Source organism: Phyllopteryx taeniolatus, chromosome 9, assembly GCF_024500385.1.
Source record: "Phyllopteryx taeniolatus isolate TA_2022b chromosome 9, UOR_Ptae_1.2, whole genome shotgun sequence".
NCBI classification, from domain to species: domain Eukaryota; kingdom Metazoa; phylum Chordata; class Actinopteri; order Syngnathiformes; family Syngnathidae; genus Phyllopteryx; species Phyllopteryx taeniolatus.
Genome location: NC_084510.1, coordinates 11,889,771 through 11,909,946, shown reverse-complemented (window position 1 = coordinate 11,909,946; position 20,176 = coordinate 11,889,771). Strand labels below are relative to the sequence as shown.

Here is a 20,176-nt window from a genome sequence, read left to right as displayed (position 1 = left end):
TCATCAGTTAACCTACCATATGTTTTTTTTTCAGAATATTGGAGGAAACCAGAGTACCCAGAGAAAGCCCACCCAGGCACGGGGAGAACATGCAATTTCCACACAAGAAGGCCGTAACCCGGATGTGAACCCACAACCTCTGAACTGTGAGGCAGATGTGCTAACCTGTCGTCCAGGTTGTTGTGCTATTTTCCATGATTTCTGTTTTCAAATTGAATTTGTTGTTAAAAATATCAAATTTCTATCCTCATTTAGGTTGAGGGTGAGCTGGAGCCTATCGCAGTTGACTGGGTGAGAGGCGGGGTACCCTCAGGATTGGTCGCCAGCCAATTATAGACAAGCAAGCATTCGCGCTGATATTTACACCTACAGACAATTGGGAGGGGTGTCAAACATTTTTCTCACAGGCCACGTAGTTACTGTTTCCCTCAGAAGCTTGTGACAAATTGATGGATATCTAGTTTTGAAATTAGAAGTAAAGAAAAATAGCACTAAAATTGTTGAATTCCTTTTAAAAAGGGTGTTGATAAAAAAATGCTTATAATCCTTTCAATATCTCTAAGTTATTAAAAGTGAAGACAATTAGCATGTTTTTATTTTTTTTATTTTTTTTTAAGAAAGGAGCAGTAGGCGCACATGATTTGTTTTATCAGGCCACATAAAATGATATGGTGGACCATATCGGACCCCTGGCCATGAGTTTGACACCTGTGATTTCGAGTCGTCAATTAAGCTACGCGTGTTTTTGGAATGTGGAAAAACATACAAACCCTGAACCTCAGAACTGTGAGGCAAACGTGCTAATTTCCTGCCCACCGTGCTGCCTTGAGGAAAAGTGTGAAATTAAAACTGTGTTAAAATAAAATAAAAATAAGCATAATTTCAAAATACAGACAAATATATTTAACAAAAGTATTGCAAACAATGAAATTATAAACCTAAGAAAATTAATTGAATGAGTGCTTTATTGGTGTACGATGTGAAGCACCTAAATAATACAAAATATTAATTGAGCACCGAGAGAACAGGCAAACTGCACGCTAAGCCGAGCTCAGACTCGTATCCACAACCTCAGAACTGAAGCACACAAGTTTATCACAATTATTCTATGCTCCCTTGAAGAAAGGTGAAATTAAAACTATTAAAAGAAAATGAAAAATTAAGTGGATTACTGTTTTACCGTTGCAAAATGTGAAACTAAATAACCTAAAACTAAATAATAAAAAAAAATATGACCAAATTTCTTAAATGATATGACCACAGCGAGTTTAGAATACTGTACAGTGCAATCGTGGCTTCCAGCAAAACAATCCGTGTTCTGCATCGAGTGCGCGCACGCAAGGCACGTTCCGGACGTCGATGACGCACCGCAGACACGCGCAATGGTAACCGGAAGCATCGTTGAGAGGAAAATAAAAATCGATCAAAACCGCAGTTGGTCTCGAGGGTAACTGTCTCACCTGCTGTCATTTCCACGGTGGAGGTTTGCATTCGATAGCCCTTAACACTATCACTGTCGGAGGGGACGGCACAGAACAGAAAAAACTGCCCCGTTTGACCGAAGTTGCTCGCTAACTGGTTTAGCTGACGTGGGGAGAAGTTGAGACCGCCAGAGAGCAGAGAGACAAACACAAACAAGCTGGGATCAGCTGAGCGCCTGTCCGAACCGAACCAATAGCGGGGACATGTCACGGAGAGCGACTTTGCTTTTGTGAGCCCAAGAATGATCCACGGGAGACGGTGACTTCCACAGTAACTAGCTCCATGTAGACTGTCAACAGTGGACACACAAAGAATTTCGGCAGCACAACACGAGGATCAGCCATAAGCAGGAGAAGAACATCCACGGCTCCTGTCACTTGTGTGTCACTTTGGCTAAGCACTACCAATGACTTTGTCCTCCAGTTTCCTGCTATAACCAAACGATTACACATTACATTGCAAGAACACAGGTAAACACTTCTTTTCTTTATTTAGCTCTTTATCTGCACCAGGGAACCAAACCAAAAACCTTCGAGAACTATACAGAGTACGCAGTATTCTTTGTTGTGTGTGAAATTATTGCTTGTTTATTTTGCCACCAAGTATATATTCCCCACTAGTATGGCATAGCCCGGTATTTTCCACGCTTTATTGACCCAATGCAAATATTTTACATTCCAAAAATCTCACGCCACACCACCAAACAAAAATGTCACAGAAAGTATTCTTTATACATGAAGTAATAATTCGGTGTGATGGTAGTCAAGGAGGATTTCATTGTTCTGCCTGTCACTAGAGGTTGCTGGTGTGGATAGATGAGCAAAGCTACATTATTTGCAGTTAATAAATAATAATCTGACCAAGAAAAAAGTGGATCATTTCTCACGGTACACTGTTGTTGGGATTCACTTCTGTAGCCTGTTGGCTGCTTTACACCAATGTCAAAAATAAGCCTGAAACCGAAGATGACTTTAATGTAAGCTAATAATGTTAAGGTCATCTCCACACTTTCCTCTATGGCTGCTGGTGTCAGAAGTGGGATCAGGATGGCCCACCAGGCAACCCCTAGTTCTCAGAAGGCCCTGATGATGGAGTTGAAGTCCCTACAGGAGCAGCCGGTGGAGGGCTTCCGCATCACTCTGGTTCAGGAGTCTGATCTCTACAACTGGGAAGTTGCCATCTTTGGGCCCCCAAACACCCTGTATGAGGGAGGCTACTTTAAGGTAGGAAACATTGTTTTAACTAGTATGGACTAGTTGGACACGTTTACCTCACAGTAGCAACGTGCCAAGTGGCTGCCATCTTGGTAGAATAAAAAAAAACACAAAAAAAAAACAAAAACATGTTAACATCCAAACTTGTCTAACTTAGCTTCATTATTTTCCTTGAGGGGGAAAAAAGACCATACCTTAAAAAGAATTTCAGTTTACGCTAATGAGGGCCATAAATGAGCATGTTCATAAGAAACGAGTTCAAAATCAGATTCAGCATGGAGGATTAAATTAGTGTGTGAATTTTTGTAGAGATATGTGGAGAAATAATGTAATTGTACTGTTTTACTGAAATTTTAAGGCATTTTTTTTGACTGGATTTTTTGACAGGCTATATCACACAAAAGCGTTCCTCAAAAAGGCAAATTTTCCCATACAAAAAGCAAAATTTCTCCTGAACACATAATCCAATATTCAAAATTCTTGCTGCGTTGTACTCAGATTGAAGTGGCCGTTCCAACCAGACTTTGCATTTTGACCTATTCTTATTTTTGGGAAATCTTGTCGCATTGCTAATTACAGTTCTGAGGTTCGGTGTTTGAATCTCGGCTCCTTTGTAAATACAGTTTGGATGTTCTCCCAGTGTCTGTGCAGGTTTTCTCCATGTACTCCGGCTTCCTCCAACATTCTCAAAACACGCAAGTTAGGTTAATTGGAGACTCTAAATTGCCCATACGTATGAATGTAAGTGTGAATGGGTGTTTGTTGATATTGTATGTGCCCTGCGATTGGCTGACGACGAGTCCAGGGTGCACGCTGCTTCTAAGAACGCAACTTCGCCGTAAACCAAGCAGCCCTTGTATAAATGTAGTTGATACCAAGAAAAAAATTGCAAATTGCTTGTTATCTCTTGGGCAGGTGTTTTGACCCAGACTTTCCATATTAAGCGGGAATTCCAAAGGGGATCTTGCAATTTAATTTTGGTGGAAATCCACACATTGACATGATAAATCATTTTGAGTCTTTCCCAAATTTACAATGAGTCGTTTTTTTTGTTTGTTTTATTTTTATGAAAACGTCTGACAGATCACATCCAAATCAAAAGGGATTCTGAGCATCAAAGTCACAAATGCTCTCATATTATTATATTATTATTTGTCAAATCTGAACCATCCATCCATCCATTTTCTGTACCGCATATCCTCACTAGGGTTGCGGGCGTGCTGGAGCCTATCCCAGCTGTCTTCGGGCGAGAGGTGGGGTAAACCCTGAACTGGTTGCCGGCCAATTGCAGGGCGCATATAAACAAACAACCATTCACACTCACATTCACACCTATGGGCAAATTAAAGTCTTCAGTCAACCTAAACGCATGTTTTTGGGATGTGGGAGAAAACCTACACAGGCAGGGGGAGAACATGCAAACTCCACACAGGCGGGGCCGGGATTCGAACCCCGGTCCTCAGAACTGTGAGGCAGATGTGCTACTTCATCAAAATTCGTTCTACAGTTTGTACGCCGAGTCACATTTTAGACCAATATCTGTGTGTATGTGATCCACATTGCACATTTGGTTGTACAGTATTTTCTTGACTTTATATCAAAGGTGACTCATTACAATTTCTGTGTACATGGGGTTAGAAATTGTGTATATTGTTTAGATGCTTAGCTATAGATTGACACGTGAATGTTGAAGTAGTATGGGTTTGCACTTTCTAACTTTGATTTGTGTCGATTGGCTTTATGGCTAAAAGAGATGTCATTCATTGAAAAGTTTAATGCACTCATGAAATAAAACTGGAACAGCAATGTAATACACGGACATAGACAGACAGTTCTGTCCCAGGTACAGTAAGATAACTCAATTTGAGTGACACTGAATTGAAGCGTCTACCATTGTGACCATGGAGCGCAGTTAATTAGCAGATGCCCTCAATAGAATGTTGATTAACAGATGCCTACAATAGGAGTTAAGATGCATCACATTATCTCTGTAACAAAGGCCACAGCCTGCTACTCTGAAGTGGCTAAAATGATAGGCCAACAGCGAAAACATTACTGTATACACAGAGCTAAAATATTTTTGTGCTTGCTGGAATGGCCCTGCAGCAAAGTCTGAGTGAGGGCTGTGGTGTGCAGAAATAAGAAGCACCTCCATACGGAGAATGAGCTTGACAAGGCACATCTTTCTTCTGTTATTCAGTGCTTTTAAATGACACACATTGTGTATTTTATTCACAATTTAAAACAGTTCCCAGGTGTTTTATAACATGTACAGTCCCCTCCAAAAGTATTTGAACGGCAAGGTCAATTCCTTTGTTTTTGTTGTATACTGAAGACATTTGGGTTTCAGATAAAAAATGAATATGAGACAAAAGTTCAGAATTCCAGCTTTTATTTCATGGTATGTACATCTAGATGTGTCAAATGCCTCAGGACAGAGCACCTTTTGTTTGAACCCACTCCCTACATTACATCGGCAGACAAAACACACCTCCCAGCATGGAGGGTCTCATGAGCAGACAGTGGAGTTAAACTTAAAAGTTTAAGAAGACTAAAATACAGTATGACAGAATAAAAAAAAAAGGACAATAAGAAATATAATAAAATAGGATAAAATAATTAAAAGTAACGAATAGATAAATGAACAAATAATTAATAAATACAAATACAATAATTAAGAAATCAGTTTAAAGCGAAACCAAATAGGTGATTCTTGAGCCTCCTTTTTAAAAACATCAACAGACTCCGGGCACGGGCCATATTGGCTCAATGCAGCCTCTATAAGTTTTTTGTTCTAGCTGTTGGAATAATAATGAGAGAAGGAATTTTCAAGGCAATTTTTAATTTCTTTTTTCAAAGTCAGAAGTTTACATACAGTAGGATTACCATGCCTTTAAACAATTTTGGGAAAACCCAGATGATAATGTCATTGCTTTGAAAGTTTCTGATAAGTTTAGTCAACATTTGAGTTAGAGAGTCACTTGTGAATGTATTTGAACTAGGCACACCTGAAACGCACTGCTTCTGTGTGTAACATAATAGGAAAGTCAAAAAAATCAGCCAAGATATCAGGACGTTAATTGTGGACTTGCACAAGTTTGCTTCATCCATGTTTTTTAAATTTTTTTATATATATATTTTTAATGTTGAATCTTATAATGGCACTGCCTTACAGCTCTGAGGATCAGGGTTCAAATCCCGGCCCCGCCTGTGTGGAGTTTGCATATTCTCCCCGTGCCTGCGTGGGTTTTCTCCAGGTACTACGGTTTACTCCCACATCCCAAAAACATCAGTAGGTAGGTTGATTGAAGACTCTAAATTATCCATAGGTGTGACCGTGAGTGTGACTGGTTGTTTGTTTATATGTGCCATGCGATTTGCTGGCAACCAGTTCAGGGTGAGGATAAGCGGGACAAAATATTTATGGATGGATGAATATTATAATATTACTATGTTTATCGTCTCTTTAAAATGGCTTCAACATTTTCAGACAGAGAGAAAAAGTCCTTGTAAAAATAGGCCAGCAAAGACAAACTAGAATCCTATAAATCCAAAGTAGATTGACAGTAACAACATTAGGGCTCATCATCTGGACAGTCATTAGAGTCTTCTACATTGGACAAGGAACAAGAAGAGTAGCTTACTCAGGGGCAGGTTTGCCATTTGTCTGTGCTAACAAACACAAGATTAAACACGGCCTCATTTTCAACTTTCCAGTTGCTGAGTGCTTGTTCTTGTCACAACAGGTTTGTGCCAGCACTTCAGGAGAATAGTGCACGTATCTTGGGTACTGCAGAGGTGCTGACTTGTTGATACGAAGGGAATGCTTTTGCCTTAATGTAATTGTTATTTGTGTTTAAATCTGTTGCTGTGATTGTTTACTAAATGTAAGACTTTAAAACAGCCTTTTACCATATCAGACTGGAAGCTAATAGATGTGAAACTGATATTGGTTGGTGTGCAGCTAGTATAACTGCGGCCTGTGATACAAGTAGTGTAATGAGCACTAAGGTCATTTCAAACTCACAAACCTAGAGGCCATTTACATAATTTTTTTTTCTAATTTCTAATCACAGATGAAGCAGACTTCTTCAAGGCAAGTCAAATTTATTTATACAGCGCATTTCATACACAAGGTAACTCAATGTGCTTTACATGATTGTAAAGCATTTAGAAACAAAGAACAAAACACATTTAAAAACAAAGTACATCTTACGAAGAACGTACATTGCAAAAAAGATCATTTACAAAATAGAAATGCTCTTACATGCTCAGTCACAAGTATGAGGAAAAAAAGAATACTTTTTAACCTGGACTTATAATGGATAAATTGGAGCCGTTGGAGCCAACACACCACCAGGTGGTGATCGGTTGACAGCTCCACTTCTCTCTTCACTCGAGTGTCCAAGACATGTGTCCGCAAGTCTGACGAGACGACCACAAAGTCGATCATCGAACTGTGGACTAGAGTGTCCTGGTGCCAAGTGCTCATCTGGACACCCTTATGTCTGATCACGGTTTTCGTTATGGATAGGAGTCCAACGACAGAATACCTTTCTGGTTATGGTCGGGGGGCGTTTGTCCCAATCATGCCTTTCTCGGTCTCACTTTCATTGTGCACGTGAGTATTGAAGTCTCCCAGGAGAATGAGGGAGTCCCCAGCGAAGGCTCCCCCATCCCCTCCTCCCCAAGGACTCTAAAAAGGGTGGGTACTCTGATCTGCTGTTTGGCGCATTGGCACAAACTACAAGCAGGAGCCATCCCCCAACCTGAAGGCACGGGAGGCTACCCTCTCGTCCACTGGGGTGAAACCTAAGGTACAGGTACTGCACAATAAGTGTGCCCACACCTGCTCAGTGCCTCTGACCATGGGCAACTACAGACTGGAAGAGAGTCCCACCCCTCTCAAGAGGACTGGTACCAGACCTCAAGCTGTGTGTGGAGGTAAGCCCAACTATATCCTGTCGGAACTTCTCAACCTCACACACTCGGGCTCCTTCCCTGCCAGTGACATTCAAATTCCCTAGAGCCGGCTTCTGTTGCTGGGGATCGGACCGCCAAGATCCCCGCCTTCGGCCGCCACCCGGCTCACTATCCACCCGACCCCTTGGCCCCACCCACAGGTGTTGAGCCCATGGGAAGGGGGACCAATGTTGCCTCGTTGTGCTGTGCCTGGCTGGGCTGCATAGGTGCAGGTCCGGGCACCAGGCGCTTGCTATCGAGCTCCACCTCCAGGCCTGGCTCCAGAGGGAGGACCCGGTGACCAGCATGTGGGCAAGGGAAACTTAGGTCCATGTATATTTACCATCATAAGGGGTCTATGAGCTGTACTTTGTCTGGTAAAGCACCAGACAACTTAGCGCCGAGGATCATCGGGACACACGAACACCTACACCCAGATAAGGTGACAGCTCAGGGAGGGCCAGCACATAATAACAACAGAAATCCTGACCTGTAGGTTCAAGAGGAATTGGAACTATGAATTTGTGTTCACTCTTCCAGGCTCACATCAAGTTCCCAGTTGACTACCCGTATTTACCACCAACCTTCCGTTTCATCACAAAGATGTGGCACCCCAACATTTATGAGGTATTTTTCTTACAAATGTTTCAGCCTTTTTGGTATTCACATATGTATTCTCCACTTATGATATTGTACGATGTGATGTTTTGCCTCAGAACGGTGATGTGTGTATCTCCATCCTGCACCCTCCTGTTGATGATCCACAGAGTGGGGAACTGCCTTCAGAAAGATGGAATCCAACCCAGAATGTCAGGTAAATACATTTTCTTGTTTCTGGGAAGTCCATTTGTGACATTATGCTTAAGAATAATTAGGGTTAATTAACAGTGTAATATGAAAGTTGCAAGCAGACTAGGTCTGTATAAATTATATATATATATATATATATATATATATATTTATAGAGAGAGAGAGAGAGAGAGAGAGAGAGAGAGAGAGAGAGAGAGAGAGAGAGAGAGAGAGAGAGAGAGAGAGAGAGAGAGAGAGAGAGAGAGAGAGAGAGAGAGAGAGAGAGAGAGAGTTATGGAGGCTCGTTCTCTTGCCAAAGTGGATGGACAAAAGTTAGTTTATTCCCTAACCCTTGACCAATTTGAAACCTGGTGACAAGATTGGGGTTGTGGGCTTTATTCACAGTATCTCCTGACTTTTTGCCTGTTTCCTCTCTTTGTATTCTACGCAGATGGAGAAATGTAAAGTGGTGCCTTGAGTTTAATTTGTTCCGTGACCAAGCTTTTAACTCAAACACTCAAATTATCTTTCCCATTGAAATGAATGGAAATGCCAATAATCCGTTCTAGCCTTCCCCCAAAAATAAACAAAATAGTATATATATATAATATTAATAATAAAAATAGCACTCCATAATGTTTTACCTTTTATGAAAACATAATAATGACAATTAAATAGAATATCAGAATTAAACAGTTTTTGCCACATTTTTTGCTTCAATTCAGTTGAAATTGTGCTGCTCCTTCTGGTGCACACGCCTTGACCACCAAGGGCAGTATAATACAAACATACGCAATAAGTAAAGTAGACAGTCACTGTTGCTCAATATGCCACAGTAATATTAGTCGTTTTTCGCAGAGGATAAAGAATATATGCCTGTGAGTATTGTTATATGTCTACATGTTGTTCGACTGTTTGTGCTCAAATATCCGTTGCTTAAAGGGTTATAACACAGTGACACCGATGCTTTCGTTATCCCATCTCTGACATTTTTCATTGTTTGTTAACATTAAGCTAACCTGACTTATCTAAAGCAAAGCTATGTGGTTTTAAATTCACAACATGTAAATTATCTTTGCTTTAAGTTTAGTTTGACAGTAGAATTTAACTGGGAGTGGCAATAAACAGCTTGAAGTCTCTTTTTGAAGAATTGCTCACTTTCTGGTAAACTTGCTTGTTGTGAAGTGAGTGGAGTTCACTGCGACAATACATGCAATGCATGCATACTATACAACAATGCTCATAAAGTGTCGCTTGCAAGTCAAGGCAAAACATCGTCCGAATGACTTCTCGTATCTCAAAAAACTGTGCTGTAGTTACAGCTGCTAGGGCAGTCCACCTTTTCCTTGACAATTGCAATATGTTTTTTGTGCTTCAATAAAATATGGTTAGCACTTCAAAACATTGTCTCCTGACAAGATTATAAGTGGCTGTATTTTTGTTGCAGCGATTTGGTAGGTATGTGAGAGTCAGTCAAATATGTTTACGATTGTCCAGTTCCATCGAGTTCAGTGTCGCTCAGTGTGCGGCTGGCTTTAGGTAAACCTGTTCATCACATGGCAGAAGCTCAGTGCCTTTTGTTTATTCAAACAGTGCATTGGAATGGGGAAGAATGTTGATTAAAATAATAATAATACAAATTAGGTAAACATCAAGCAGAAGTCCTCTCAATTATGAAATGTCATCCTTCACTAGTACTTTTTCTAATCAATGGCTGCATTTGACCGAGAATGGTCAAAATACCACAATGTGGCCTGTTTTAGCGAGGATCAATCAGAAACTAAACAAAATCTAATTCTGGATTGTGTGCCTATTTTATTTCAATAGGACCATCCTGCTTAGTGTCATCTCTCTACTCAATGAGCCAAACACCTTTTCCCCTGCGAATGTGGATGCTTCGGTAATGTTTCGCAGATGGAGGGACAGCAAAGGCAAGGATAAGGAGTATGCAGAGATTATCAGGTAATGTTGCATGTATATAATTCAACCATGTTCCGACGTACACTAAGAATCTTCGGTTTAGTGTCTATATAAAATGTTATGTTTGTAATAACATTACAAGATCTGCTGTTACAAATTAATGCTACATACTTTTTAGATAAATTATTACCAGTCGATTTAGTTGCCATAGGCTACCAAGTGTTATAGCAGAGCTGACAAATTTTACGGAACGTCTGTATTATGTTACGGAAATCACTGAACGCTGACTCGTTACGGCCGTAGCACCGATTTTTCCGGATATTGGGGTGGAAAAAATCCAACGTCCGACATTTGCGGCTAGTATGGCGCTGTGTTCAGCCACTTTGATGAAAATTTCTTAAATTAATTCGATGTAATAAACATTATATAGTTTACCAAAAAAAAAGCGACAAAGGAAAAAAAACAGCTTGGTGGGCACGCTATTTTATTACGACCGCCTGCTGCCAATCCGTGGAGGCGAAAGTTCTCTTTGCATCCGGTGTCAAGTTGTCAATGCATTGTAAGTCACTAATCATCGCCTCCATGGCAGTGAATAAATTACACTTCTAACCATGCTTTTTACATGTATCGTTTACCGTTATCACGACGGGAGGCCGAGGAGTGGGTCGCAAAAGACTGTAAAGCGGGATGCTAATTGAGATGGTTCTACACCTTCATTGGAGTCCAGCTGTGTTTGATTATACTGATTGGACTTAATTAGGAAAGCCACACACTATATAAGACCTTACAGCTCACAGTGCATTTCAGAGCAAATGAGAATCATGAGGTCAAAGGAACTGCCTGAAGAGCTCAGAGACAGAATTGTGGCAAGGCACAGATCTGGCCAAGGTTACAAAAAAAATTCTGCTGTTCTTAAGGTCCCTAAGAGCACAGTGGCCTCCATAATCCTTAAATGGAAGACATTTGGGACAACCAGAACCCGTCATAGAGCTGGCCGTCCGGCCAAACTGAGGAATCAGGGGAGAAGAGCCTTGGTGAGAGAGGTAAAGAAGAACCCAAAGATCATTGTGGCTGAGCTCCATAGATGCAGTCGGGAGAAAGTTCTAGAAAGTCTGCATCAATGCAGACCTCCACCAGTCGGGGCTTTATGGCAGAGTGGCCCAACGGATGCCTCTTCTCAGTGCAAGACACATGAAAGCCCGCATGGAGTTTGCTTAAAAAAAAAACAAAAAAACAAAAAAAACACCTGAAAGACTCCAAGATGGTGAGAAATAAGATTCTCTGGTCTGATGAGACCAAGATAGAACTTTTTGGCCTTAATTCTAAGCGGTATGTGTGGAGAAACCCAGGCACTGTTCATCACCTGTCCAATACAGTCCCAACAGTGAAGCATTGTGGTGGCAGCATCATGCTGTGGGGGTGTTTTTCAGCTGCAGGGACAGGACGACTGGTTGGAATTGAAGGAAAGATTAATGCGGCCAAGTACAGGGATATCCTGGACGAAAACCTTCTCCAGAGTGCTCAGGACCTCAGACTGGGCCGAAGGTTCACCTTCCAACAAGACCAGGACCCTAAGCACATAGCTAAAATAACAAAGGAGTGGCTTCAGAACAACTCCATGACTGTTCTTGAATGGTGCAGCCAGAGCCCTGACTTAAACCCAATTCAGCATCTCTGGAGAGGCCTGAAAATGGCTGTCCACCAATGTTCACCATCCAACCTGACAGAACTGGAGAGGATCTGCAAAGAGCAATGGCAGAGGATCCCCCCATTTTAGCAAATGGCTGCAATATAACAAAGAGTGAAAAATTTAAGGGGGTCTGAATACTTTCCGTACCCACTGTAAGTACATTCACAAAATAGAAATCTTAACAATTGTCCATGAATAAACTATCCAATTCAATCTATCAGCAATGTTATGTTTGTTTGCAAAGTAGAGTGCTGAGTTTTAATTGATTAATCTGATTTAATAGACTTTCTTTTTTTTTTTTTAATCAGGTTGAAAACAGAATTGGAAAAGGTGAATTAATTCATAGACAGATATTTTTGACGATGGCTTGTCAAAATCTCTATACTTTGATTCTGGCTGCGACTGCTTCTGCCATTGCAAGGTTGAAAAACATTAAAATAATAAATATTGAAGCCATACTTTATTAACGATTACAGAGTAATGATTATGTAGTGCATTTGAAAAGTATGCAGAATTTTTATCCTATTACAAAATATACTGCAATAACTGTCCCGTGGTAATGTTTTTGACAAAATTTTAAATATATGAAAGTTTGGACAAATTGTTCTGGAGGTGAATTTCCTTAGGGTGGCAGTTCTGTTATAGGCTTTGGAAAGTGCCTTCAGTGGCAGTGGTTTGGGTGCAGGCTCTTGCCCTACCAGATCAATAGCGCTGTTTTTCTTACTTTTCAAAGTACGTTTTACATTTAATACAAAGCAGTCATGTAATTGTAAAATGATACGCTTATAGCACTTCCCCAGCAAAGTGCACATTGACAGCTGCACCCAACAGAGTCACTTGCAAATAGCACACTGCTCATGTTTCAACAACAATTTTATTATATCTTCTCAAGGATAATACTGTAAAAGGGAACATTTGATTTACTTTAGGGTAATCAGTGGACAATTTGTAAAGGAGTATAGATTTATACAGCTATATTTATCCATCCATCCAGTTTTTATTCCACTTACTCTCATTGGGGTCACGGGTGAGCTGAAGTGTATATCAGCTGTCTTTGGGTACAACCTGGACTGGTTGCCAGCCAATCTTTGGGCACCTATAGACAAACAATCATTCACACTCACATCTATGGACAATATAGTCCTCAATTCAACTAACAGGCATGTTTTTGGTATGTGGGAGGAAGCCATAGTACCTGAAGAAAAAACGGCCAAACACAGGAAGAACATGCATTCCACTCACAATGAGCCTCGCCAGGGTCGATCAGTGAAGTTTAGCTCAGCATCAAATCCAGAAATTGAAGAAGCGCCAATCAGTGCTCAGCCCATATTCTGCACAAATTGGTCTTTGTGGCCGTCATCCCAGAAGGAAGTCTCTTTTGAAGCTGGCTCAGAAGGAAGCCCACAGTTTACCAAACAAGTAGTTCAAGTGACTCAATGGAACCATGTCCTGTGTGGTCTTGCATCGGTAGTGTAGCGCTTTGTGGTGTAAGGATGTATCGATTTATATTCCTAAGATCCAACTGGCTCGATCTCTGCTTGGCAAGTTAGCCTTGCAGACATAAATGTCGATTTAAATCATTTAAAAAGGTAATCAATTGTATCAATACTATGAAATAACGCATTGGATTTAGGCGCATCAGACATATGGATGAATGTGTATGTGTTTTTAGCATTTTTAATGATAAAGACTTTAAGCATTATTCAAGTTTTCCTGTCTGCTGACTGCGGTCGTCTGCAAGTCGGGAATACACGTAATAAGAGAACTTGAGGCCACTAAGTCGATGTACACCGGGAACCAAGAAAAAGCAAACGAGGCATACATCACTTTGTGAGATAGTTCAAGCAGGTTTTCCTCATGACAGTACGTGAGCTAAAAGGTCGATGAACACGAAATTCCATCACGGACATACACTATATTACCAAAAGTATTCGCTCACCTGCCTTGACTCAAATATGAACTTTAGCTAAAAATGAGGTTTTTATTATGTGTATTGAGCACTCCCCGAAAATACCTGAAGCTCAAGACACAGCCGCACCATGGCGCATGCGAGATTTAGTTCGCTTGCTGGCAGTTGAGGTCCCGATGGCCGTAGGAAAAATAGTTAGCACCGCAGCTGGTTTCAGCCTCTACCTCTGTATCCAATGGTTTCTGCTAAGTCTTTCTCAAAACTCGCTGGTTCGAAGTGATCAGCACAGAGTTTGGAATGCTTTCTCCGCACCCATAGCTGACCACGTTTCTTCCCCTGTCGATTGATTGACTTTGCCTATCCACTGGTCACATATTCCTTTTTCACTTGGAAAGCCCAAAAAAAACCTCTTGCCACTTTCTGAACCATTTGTACAACCAAAAGCCACTCAATAAACCATTGTGACATCGCTAAATCATACGAAAACAAATGGAACAATAGCACACAACGCCAAATGAACAGGCTGTTTAGCTCGTGTTACGTCACAGCGCCGGATAGAGCCGAAGTCCGGAAGGCGGTGGATGCAAAAAGCAGAAGGCGCATTCTGCATCATATTTATCGATTTAACTGCTGTATATCTGCTATATAATCACTTCGAAGTGGTGGATGTGGTTTGTAAAGTGGTTCTAGACTTATCAAGAAAATATTTAACATCTTTGTCCTCTGACCTTTAAGTGACATCCCATTCCTAATCCATAGGGTTCCATATGACGTCGGCCCACCCTTTGCAACTATATCAGCAACTTTTCTGGGAAGGCTGTCCACAAGGTTTAGGAGTGTGTTTATGGGAATTGTTGACCATTCTTCCAGAATCGTATTTGTGAGGTCACACACTAATGTTGGACGAGAAGGCCTGGCTCTCGGTGTCTGCTCTAATTCATTCCAAAACTGTTCTATCTGGTTGAGGTCAGGATTGTGCAGGCCAGACAAGCTCATCCACACCAGACTCTGTCATCCATGTCTTTATGGACCTTGCTTTGTGCACTGGTGCACAGCCATATTAGAAATGGAAGAACTCTTGCTACAAAGCTGGGAACATGGAATTGTCCAAAATTGGTTCCTTAGTTTCAGTAAAAGGAACTCCTACACCAAGAGCTTTTGGACAATTCATTGCTCCCAACTTTATGAAAACAGTTTGGAGATGGGGCCTTCCTGTTCCAACATGACTGTGCACCACTGCAGAAAGCAAGGTCGATAAAGACATGGATGAGAGAGTTTGGTGTGGATGAACTTGACTGGCCAGCACAGAGTCCTGACACCAACCTGATGGAACACCTTTGGGATGAATTAGAGTGCAGACTGAGAAAAATGTGATTAGACTATTACAGCATTATATATTTTGTGTTCAATTACTGAATCGTTTCAGATCGTATGGTTCTAGATGAACCAATATCGTCCTTGAAACGAATCGAATCGTTGTTAAAACGAATCATTACACCCCTAGTTGTGGTACATGCTGCTGGTCTGCAGGTTCGATTTCTGGTCAATGCACCAATTTCTATACACTGCCAGTCCTAAACCAAGGTAAAAATGGGTGGGTATCGTCAGGAAGGGCTTTCTGCATAAAAACTGTGCCAAACAAACCATGAGAGTGACTCAATGTGGCGACCCCTGACAGGGAAAAGCCTAAAGTCACTTCTTCTTTTATGTCCTGTGTGGTCTGATGAGAATCAGATAAAATTTGTTTGGCTCAGATGATGTCCAGCATATGTGTCACCACCCTGGTGAGGAGTGCCAAGATAATTGTGCCTGATTACAGTGAAACAGAGTGTTGATAGCATCATGGTCTGGGACTGCATGAGTGCTGCAGTATGAATTCCAACATATACTGTGACATTCTGAATCAGAGCACGTTCCTCTTCCTTTGGAAACTAGTGATGGGAATTCCGGCTCTTTTTAGAGAACCAGCTGTTTTGTCTCGGCTCACTTAAAAGCTCTTTCGGCTCCCAAACGACTCCTCGGAATTTGTCGTTGTCTAAATTATTACCAGCAAAAATGCAAAATAAATTACTAATGTAACAAAAACACATTGTTTTTTAATTTATGTTTATTATGTAAATACTAAATATTTTAAAGAAATTTAGGTACCATACTACTACAAAAATACATTAGGAACAAAAAATAAATGATTTACAATTGAAAATTTAACGATTTTTAACTTTGAATTTTGTTCTTATTGTGGTGGTGTAATGCATGATGCTTTAGCCACTGCAGCATCAGTAGCAACAGCTCCGGTAGAAACACTGTCCTCTTCCTTTGCAAAAGTTTCAATTGTCATTTTTTTCTTCCAATTGCACTGATGTGTGGACATTCCTTAATTCCTGTGTAAGTTATTTATGAAGCCTGCCCTGTAGATGTTTTTTTGGATCCTCTCCACTCTGCCTTTGAATCAACAAAATCAAAATGTGTTCATATTTTCCTTTTCCTGCTATCACTCATGTTTTTAACTAGAATGTTGCTTACCAGCGGTTGTTGTCTATCCTTGTAGTACTCTAATTCCCTCGTCTCCCTCCCCACGCTGTGTATAATTGCCACCAAGTGCAATGGCAAATCACGAGCATGCAGTGTGCATCACACGCCATGAAGCGTGTGTGGTGCTCACTGTGCTGCGTGTAATAGCCAAATCACGCATGTGCACGGTGCTTGTGCTGCTCTTAATAGCTGCTCCTCCCACCTCTGCCCATTGCGAGAGTGAGAGAGAAGGGGCTTGAAAGAGCCTGCTCTATTCCAATGGAAACTGAGCTGCATGGCAGTTTTCCAACATGATAATCACATTTAAACACCTCTACGATGACAGCTGCCTTGCTAGGAAGCTGAAGGAGATGAAGTGGCCAAGTATGTCTCCAGACCTGAAGCCCATATATCGGGGAAATTTACTTGCTTGTATTGAGCACCTGTCAGACCTCAAGTGGAAGGTCTTTATGTGTTTGGCGATTGACTGCTGACCAGCCCAGGTCAGGGTATACCTCGCTTCTCGCCTTAAGTCAGCTGGGATAAGCTCCTGCTCATCCGCGACCCAGAACAGGAAAGGCATGATAGAAAATGGATGCATTGTAAAACTATACTGTGCTGTATATCAAAATGGTATTCAAAAGACTGTTTCAGATAAGGGAGGGCAAGCACTTGGTCTGCATGCACATTTATTTACAGTCATGTTAGTGTACAGTGTTATTTAAAAAATTACGTTTAAGTGATCATTTTGCTAATCTTGTAATTGTATGTTTTTTCTAGGTTGTTGTCAAGTGTACTTTTTAATGTGTGTCTGAATTCCTGTTGCTGTCAGACAGTATTTTGTCTTCGCCCTTATCTTGCTGGTGTCGTCATTTGCAATGCACACAGCCTAGTGACCGGCAATGTTTGCTCTATGGCAGGGGTGGGCCAAACATGGCCTGCTCTGTTCTTCGATCCAGTCCACCAAGCATTTAGATTCTCAAGAGTCCTGTAATGTTTGATGCCTTGATTAAACCGTTTTTGTATGTATTCATTTTTATGCATTTATCTCAAATTGTTAATTGGTTTATTGTAAATACAATAAAACTAGTGAAAATATATATACCATTTGCAATTGCCGGCCACCAGACGTTTGTTGGGTGTGGTGACAGACAGACCGCCAAAAGTCTGTCTACGGGGCAACGGTGGCTGCGCTGTTGGATGCCCCCCTCCTCGTGGATGCCAGGGGTGGCCACACCATCCGCCCCCTTTGCATGCCACTGACTGTAGATTTTATTTTATTACATAACTGCTTAAGTTATACATTAATTCTAAACTAAATCATTTGAAAATTTTATTATTTTATTAAAATAATTTACATACAAGTGGCCTGGAAGATGTGTTAAATTACTAAAATCTTAAGAGCAGCGACATCGACAATGCTGCAGCTGCTAGATAGATACAATTTTATTTTAGTTCTAGTTTTATGAATTACAAATGTTTTCTTAAATAAAGAACACCAATAAGAGGGAGTATTATTGTATTTTTCCTGACATCTACTATTATGTATGATATAATCACAGATAACCTGAGAGGGACTTTCTTTTCATTTAATGACAGAAAACAAGTGATGTCCACAGCAGCAGATGCCGAGCGAGATGGCGTCAAGGTGCCAACCACGCTGGCGGAGTACTGCGTCCAGACCAGGGTTCCTTCCCAGGACAGTAGCTCAGACCTTCTCTACGATGACCTTTATGACGATGACATGGAGGAGGACGAGGAGGAGGACGACGAGAGCGAGATGGAGTCTATAGGGGAAGCTGGAGCAATAGGTGTTGTGGAGGACGGTGGGACGTCCAACAGATGTTATGACGACCAGGATGACTCTGGCAACGAAGAGTCATGATGAGCGGTATCATTACTGCTCCTTGCCAACTCCCCACATCCCCTGCCTCATTTGTGTGTGTGTGTGTGTGTGTGTGTGTGTACAGTGGGGTCAAAAGTCTACTGCCAAAAACTTTTCATCATCTATTAAACAATTAGTCAAATATTGTCTCACCTATACTAAGATTTCACTAAAATGGTTTGTTGTTGAGTCACCGTTTGCCTTAATTACAGCTTGCACTCAGTCCTATACAAATGTATTGCAGAAACGATTCATCGTTGCTTGAACGCACCCCAAATAGTGTTCATGATTTGGGGCTATATTCAGGTTCCCCCCCTCCCCCTTTTTTAATCTTGTCATTAAGGGCGATTGAGACGCTGTCCTTCTAAACATACTCAAAAATGTTTCTTTTATTTTTTTAAGAATTCACATTCTGGGGAAGCAGTGTGATGGGATTTAATACACTAACTGAAACAAAGATTCTGCTCTTAAAATAAGACAATAAGGCTCCGTTTTGACTGACTGTCAAGAGATACTTTTACAAATGTTTATTATTGTGGTGTAGAACTGCACTGTATCAAACTAAAAACTTTGTAATACAGGGTGTCCACAAAGTAACTATACACTTCATTTTTTTATTCCTTTATTCTTCGGACATATGTAAGGCCCTCATCATATGACGGCTTAGGCTTTGCAGTTTTGTAAGAATATCCTTCCCTTGCCCTTCCCAATTGACACTGGAACAGTCTTGCAAAATTGCCACCTGAAGTTTTTCTGTCCCCAATTGGAGTTCAACACCAGTTTGAGAGGCTTTATGGCTGTAACCGATGGCAGGTTTCTTGAAACAGGATCTGGTCTTGACAAGTCACTAAGGCATGCCACTACCACCGTTGATGAAAACACTGAACTTCAAGAACCACCGTTAACCCAAACTAAGAGAAAGTCTATCCAGGGGAGTGGAACTCGCCACTAAATCAAGCTTTCATTGATGCTGAGTTTCAGTGAAGCCCTTCGTATAGACTGGCTGTGCGAACGCCTGCTCTAGAGGTTCAGTGTTTTCATCAGTGGTGGTAGTAGAAGACCTGACGCATGATTTGTCAAGAACAGATCCTGTAACTTTGCAATGTTGTGTCAATGTCAATTGGCAAGCCATGGACAAGGGAATACTGCTCACAAATGCTAACAAAAACTGCAAACCCCAAGCTGTCAAATGCTGATGGACGTACGTGTCTGAATGATATCTGAAACAAAATAGAAAAACTGAAATATGGTCACTTTTAGGACACCCTGTATATTGTCCCTCAGCTAAATAAGGTAACCAAAACTGTCAATGAGCATTGTCTTTTCAATGGAATATTTTTTGATTCAGTTTGTCATCACATTTTGCAGGTGTATTTAACATGTAGGCTGATGAGTGTGATCAGTTGGACCATTATCAAAGTTATTACTGACATTTATGTCTTAAAAGTAATGCCTTGTCTGCCAATGTAGTGAATCTTAGTATTTGATAAATGATGAAAACAATGGCCCTGTCGTGTTCTCTCCAGACCCACTGTTTGTTGTATGTCTGCTTTTGTGTTAAACACCATCCCCCATGTCTCTCCTTGTCACTTTTTTATGTCCTCCTAAGTGTGTGCGCGTGTTGATTTTTCCAGGAATGTGCATAAACAGTGTGGCAAATGGACAAACTTATGGCAAACGACTAAGCCACAAAGGAGGCCAGCCAGACAGTTTCTCATGGCAGTATACCTGCTCACGTCTGTCTTTTCGATGCAATCAGCTAAACTGTGTTGCTGTGCCCTGTCCACAGCAGTGTCCATCACCACTAATCCCTC

The 20,176-nt window shown here is 41.1% G+C and overlaps 1 protein-coding gene across 4 annotated transcripts in view; it reads left to right on the top strand.

The window, feature by feature from the left end:
- The first annotated feature begins 1,360 nt into the window (after positions 1–1,360).
- ube2r2 (ubiquitin-conjugating enzyme E2R 2) overlaps positions 1,361–20,176 on the top strand; it is a 20,564-nt gene continuing 1,748 nt past the window's right edge. The window contains exons 1-6 of one of the 4 annotated variants that reach the window (XM_061784538.1): positions 1,361–1,952; positions 2,519–2,705; positions 8,199–8,285; positions 8,375–8,472; positions 10,275–10,409; positions 18,077–20,176. The exon at positions 18,077–20,176 is cut by the window's right edge and continues 1,748 nt beyond it. In XM_061784538.1, the coding sequence (XP_061640522.1) occupies positions 2,529–2,705; positions 8,199–8,285; positions 8,375–8,472; positions 10,275–10,409; positions 18,077–18,362 (783 nt within the window). In that variant the 5' untranslated portion in view covers positions 1,361–1,952; positions 2,519–2,528 and the 3' untranslated portion in view covers positions 18,363–20,176. Of the gene's footprint in view, positions 1,953–2,477; positions 2,706–7,953; positions 8,101–8,198; positions 8,286–8,374; positions 8,473–10,274; positions 10,410–18,076 lie in introns of those variants that run through there. The other 3 variants (XM_061784537.1, XM_061784536.1, XM_061784539.1) reach the window with 3 other exon arrangements.